Source organism: Palaemon carinicauda, chromosome 8 (genome assembly GCF_036898095.1).
Source record: "Palaemon carinicauda isolate YSFRI2023 chromosome 8, ASM3689809v2, whole genome shotgun sequence".
Taxonomy (NCBI): Eukaryota; Metazoa; Arthropoda; class Malacostraca; order Decapoda; family Palaemonidae; genus Palaemon; species Palaemon carinicauda.
The window spans coordinates 104,087,897-104,093,896 of record NC_090732.1 but is presented as its reverse complement, the minus strand read 5'-3'; the positions used below and the strand labels follow the sequence as shown (position 1 = coordinate 104,093,896).

General features: G+C 32.8%; 1 protein-coding gene across 3 annotated transcripts in view; it reads right to left on the bottom strand.

The window, feature by feature from the left end:
* Myo10A (Myosin 10A) overlaps positions 1-6,000 on the bottom strand; it is a 418,782-nt gene that overhangs the window by 146,360 nt on the left and 266,422 nt on the right. For all 3 annotated transcript variants that reach the window (XM_068378794.1, XM_068378796.1, XM_068378795.1), the window contains one exon: positions 2,349-2,493. In XM_068378794.1, coding sequence (XP_068234895.1) covers positions 2,349-2,493 — 145 coding nt within the window. The remainder of the gene's footprint in view (positions 1-2,348; positions 2,494-6,000) is intronic.

The window sequence follows — 6,000 nt, the reverse complement described above, 5'->3', positions numbered from 1 at the left end:
ACTGGCATTGGATTGATCGCAGTTTGTTTTCTTTGCTCTCTTGATAGTCCTGGTGACATTGTCTTGTGTTATATTATTGAACTCGTTAATTTTATCTGCGTATCTGGTGTAATACTAACCTGATGTTGAATATTTGTAAATTATTTAGTTATATTATCTATATCATTTTTAAAAAATACTGGAAAATCATTTGCTCGTTCTGGTCACTGCACCCCTCTGGTAGTAGTCTTTTTTTTTCATTTACATTTCCCATTATATCATTTAGGAGACAATATACAGTAACTTATTCATGTCTGTTGCTGTTTTGCGTGTCCTTCTCTTATAGTATTTGCTTTTCTTTTCCTTCTTAGAAACTTTGTCAGGAAGTAAATTAGGTAGCTCATTATAAAAACACTTAATGTTTTATCTCACACTGCATAGCCATGTAAATGCATTTGGAACATTTGGCGGTAATGTGCTAAAGTCACCACATAAAGCATCTGATCTCCCAATGTAAGATTCATCAATTAATACCAGCAAAGTACTGTAGGCTACTTGATGTCTTCAGCAATGCTGCCAATGTATTAATTATTAACACTGCTTTTCTATTAAGATTAGTTAGATCTATTTTGGTTTAATTTTGAACTATTCATACAATATTATTTATTTTCTGTGTTGAGTCTATAGTAATTCATTTTCTGTCCATCCAACTCCTGTAGTATATTTCCCCATACCGGTAATTAGCGCTACTTTAGTAGACGGTATACCTGCATGTTTCTACTTTAGTAGGAGGTCTACCTGTGTGTTTACACTTTAGTAGGAGGTCTATCTGTGTATTTCTACTTTAGTAGGCAATCTTATCTGCATATTTCTACTTTAGTAGGAGGTCTACCTGTGTGTTTCTACTTTAGTAGGCTGTCTACCTGCATGTTCCTACTTTATTCTACTCTATACGGAGATTTCCAGCGTGGCTGATAATGCGGGTTGACAATACCGAACGTTATTAGGCCTCGATCTCAGCTACACTTCTAATGGTTTTTGCTCAGCCGTAGCCCCTGCGCTCGCAAAATTAATATTACATCACTACTCCTCTGTTCTGGTATGTGGTACATGTTGAGTTGCGCTCGCAAACCCCGCTGGTCATTATTTTGGAGATATTCTTTTACTCTCACTTGAGCAACAATAGCTATTTCACCAGGTCATTCATCCGATTGAATTACTGTACCTACAGTATTTTGCAATCACATTGTAATACAGATTTGCCTTTATCTCAATGTTGCACATAAATGTATCGGATATCTATATCTTGTTCCAATCCCCTTTTACTAAGTATACAACCTGTTCTAACTATTACAAAAAGGTAATAAACCTCCCATGGCTAATTGTAGATTGAATTTTGAAATTAAACAGCCTGCTGAAATAAACAAAGTGGTAATCTCACATGGTTTTGGTAGATCAAGTATTACATGGTAGACTGCCTACTAAAGTAGAACACAATAATCTTTATTCAAAGCACAGTTAAAATGGTACTACATATTATTAGGCCCTTTAATTTCATTAGTAAAAAAAACTTACAATTACACTATATATTACTTCTTTATCCTTGACAGTTTGATGGAGTATATATTAAATAATTTAGGTCCCAAAACACTGCATTGCAGTGTGAAGTTTCTTTATTACCAAATGCCATGAGACCCATGTCAATTAATGGTAGCCGCCATCTTGGGGCAAGGGAGATGGATTATGGCTACCAAGGTGATCAATAAAAATAAACGGTACTGACAGTTTATTGTATATGTGCATAGTGCATAACGCTTCGAGAGTTACCTAGCTTGTATTTTGATATGTTACACTAAATAAACATACATACAAACATACATACATACATACATACATATATATATATATATATATATATATATATATATATATATATATATATATATATATATATATATATATATATATATATATATATATATATAATAAGTATATATATATATATATATATATATATATATATATATATATATATATATATAATATAAGTATATATATATATATATATATATATATATATATATATATATATATATATATATATATATATATATATATATATATATATATATATCCCTTTCTGAGTGGGGATAACATAGTGAAATGGTTTGTGTTATTGCAATGATCAGAAAAGCTGTACTGGTCAGGGCCACCCATAAAATACATGTATACATGTATAAATACATACATATATATATATATATATATATATATATATATATATATATATATATATATATATATATATATATATATATATATATATATATATACATATAATTTTGCATCAATATACAATAGATACTTACAGACTGCAGTGAAGACATATATTTGGATACCATTGTAGCTATTTGTCTCGATCTAGGAGTGTATAGTGTTATTCTGCCACCAACAGCCAATAAAAGACGCAATGTACCTTCCCTCGGACTTTCTACTTCTTCAATTTCTTCAAAACTGAAAAGGAGATTGAATATAAAAGTATTTATAAAACTTGCTTTGTAAATGTACGTAGCCCTAAATGTTTCTTTATTGTCTTACAAATCACAGTTAGATTAAAAACCCTGTAGAAAAGTATAACACAAAATTGTTTAACAGGTATATGAAAACAATCAACATGAGAAAAAAATAGATAATAAAGAATACAATTAAACTTTATTGACTATTAGTATAATTTTTTATGTAAATACTCAACTAAGAGGTGTTGATCAGATAATTTAAACTTCGATTGAAAGGGAATACAATTTTACCATAAAACAAACTCTTTCTGGTACAGCTCAGGAACATGAAAGGAGGGCTACCCTTAAATTTGCACTCTAGGGCATAGACTTGACAGTTCCTCCTTTATTTAAACAAGATGGCTTTGTCACTCACTGTCTAAAAGAAATGTCAACTTTTTTGGCAGATGTGTTTGACAGTAATCAGAGTAATGAGAAACTGGATCTTCCTCATTCCTGTTCTCCTGAGGCTAAATTAACTTGTACTGTATAGCTTTTGAGTCTGGTGAAATTAAAATATTCTTGGTTGACCTTGATACTTAAGGAGGTGTTGACCCAAATGTTTATTCTCCTTTTTTCTTTTAAAAAGGCCATTGATTTCTTAGTTCCTCGAGTGTCTATTATTTTTTGCAAGCTAGCAAAAAGAGGTCCGTTTTGCACTTGGAGAATTGGTAATATTACTCCATTAAGTATATGTGTTTATAGCTTCTCTAGTCATCCTGATTACCACCACAACTACCACATTATCTAAAGATTTTGGCAAATGTCTAAATAAGTACAGTATGCTGAAGGTAATAATCTATACACAATTTTGGTATTTGGCATTTGCAAGGACCTTGGAGCATACAAGGGATTTTGACGAAGGAAAAATCTATTTCTGGGAAGAGACCTGTGACGGCCGGTGAAAGTAGTCCTTCTTTACACTTTTCTAATATAAACCTTCCAAATATACTAGAGAAAGATAAAAGCATGGAATGCAGAGGTTACTACCCTCGCGCGATCACCTTGTGGGTGTCGTGTATACAACAGGGGCATGTGAAAACCACTATTCACAGGCTGTCTTCCATTTAGATAATCCCTTCATCAAAGGGGAGGGCCGTGACAGGCCCTAGAGAACACAGTTGGACTACCCCACCGACACCTACTACGCGCGCCCTCCAGGTCATCCTTCTGTTTTGGACTTGCCCGCTAAGTCGTAATTGTTTTGTTCGGTGTTTTTCGCAAGTGATTGTCGTTAATTCAACAAGACTGACGTTGCTACTTCACCTTTACCAATGTTAAGTACCATAGATTGTTTTGACAGTTTATTTCAGTACTGGGCATTTGTTCTTTTTCCAGTATTGTGGATTTTAGTTTGGGAAGCGGTTGGCCCGCCTCGGTATCGGCAGCCATTTTGGTTTTGTTCGCTTCGGTAGTTTTTCAAGTTAATATTGCCCATCTGGTACTCTGTCATCTAGGTTATATCACTTACGTTTTATGACCAATATTATTATCATTACTTATTATTGGTTTTTACTATGGTATTTATTTGCTAGCAAGTCCAATTTGGACCTACGAAGAATATCGATCTAGTCTTTGTTATAGTTATGTACACCAATACCCTTTTTTCTATCCAATGAAGTACAGAAATTCCTTGATTGTAGTAAGAAAGTCTGTATGATTAATCTTGATTTTAATGTTGCCTTTAACCGTGTTAATCATACGGCCCTTTTATTTAACTCCAACTGTTGGGAGTAATTGGGTCTTTTCTTAACACAAATATTGAATTTTTAAGTAATAGATTGCAAAGAGTTGTTGTTGATGGGTGCCATAGTGAGTATTGGAATGTAAAATTCGGCATTTCTAAGGATAGTATTCTTGGCCCATTCCTTTTCATATTATGCTATATATGCATGACATGTGGTTTGGCCTAGAAAACAAGCTTGTTGCATGTGCAGATGATGCTACTCTCCTTGCATTAATTCTATGTCCTGAATGTAGATCTGGGGTTGTTGAATCCCATGATCTAACTAAAGTTAGTGCATGGTGCAAATTATGGGGCATGAAGTTGAACCCTAACAAACCTCAAAATATAAGTAGGTAGAGGACAGAGGCTCATCCACATCCAGATCTTTACATTGACAATGTTTCTTTGACTATATAAAACTCTTTTAAAACTTCAGGTGTGATTCTTGATCGGAAATTTACTTATGAGAAACACATTTTGTCTGTTTATTTTTCGCATGCACAAAAAATTGGTTTATTATAAAAATCTTTCAAGACTTTTAGTGATCAATCTATAAGGAAGAAATATAATTCTTTCATTCTACCTTTTTTTCAATTTTTCCTCCAGTCTGGTCTTCACGGGCTGACTCTACTCTCAATCTGTCTTTCTAAAACTTGTGGCCTATTAAATTTTTTATTCCTTATCTAGAAATTAATCTCTGCCACTGTTGTTCAGTTAGTTCTTTATACACGTTGCATAAGATTTTTCATAATTTTGACCATCCTTTGTTTTCAGATCTTATCAGATTATACCATCCTGCATATAGTACAGTACTTGGTATGCAGTTGATTCTAACATTCTTTGCTTCTCCATCATAAGGCTGTATTCTAGAAGTTTTATTTCAGCTGTGACCAGATTGTAGAATGGTCTTCCTAATCTCACAGTTAAATTGGAAGAACTTCAGAAGTTAAAACTTGTAGAGAAAGTTTTTATGTTGAATAGGTTTGCATTGGTCTCTCTTCATAGCTTATACTATATATGACAAATCTATTCTAATGCTGCTACTGACCTTAAAATATTAAATTTTTTATTCATTAAACTTCTTATATTTAGTTTATTCATGTTTAGTTTATTCATGTACTTATTTTAATTTCCCTCCTTGTTGGAGCCTTAGAACTTGTAGCATCCTTTTTTTTTCAAATAGGGTTGAAATTCATGTAATAATAATAATAATAATAATAATAATAATAATAATAATAATAATAATAATAATAATAATAATAATAATAATAATAATAATAAGCAATGTCTTCAAAAGAGCTGAAACAGCTAATGAAATTGTTAACAAGATAACGAGAGCACGAACGAGTAGCCCTATCCACCCCTTGTTGAAGACTCTTCACTTTTGATCTTTGGCTGAGGACTAAAAACGGTAGCTGAGGTGGGAACTTTAACTTCAAAGGACTCAGGTTTATACAACTATGAAGAACACACCTTGCCTTTAAAAATCGTTACCTATATTTGTTTCTATGAGTATAGAAATATTTTGTCCTTTAAAATGGGGAGGCACTTATTGGTGTGTAGGAAGTGCTCACATGGGTTATTTCCCTTCCCTGGAAATATGTCACCTTTGTCCAGTTTGGGATTGGAAGAACTAACTCATATAAGCTCCTATCAGGCCATCATAGAAAAGAGCAGATTGATAGATCCTGGGCAATAAGTAGTTGATACCTGATACTTGGTCAATGAAGGAATCTTTCT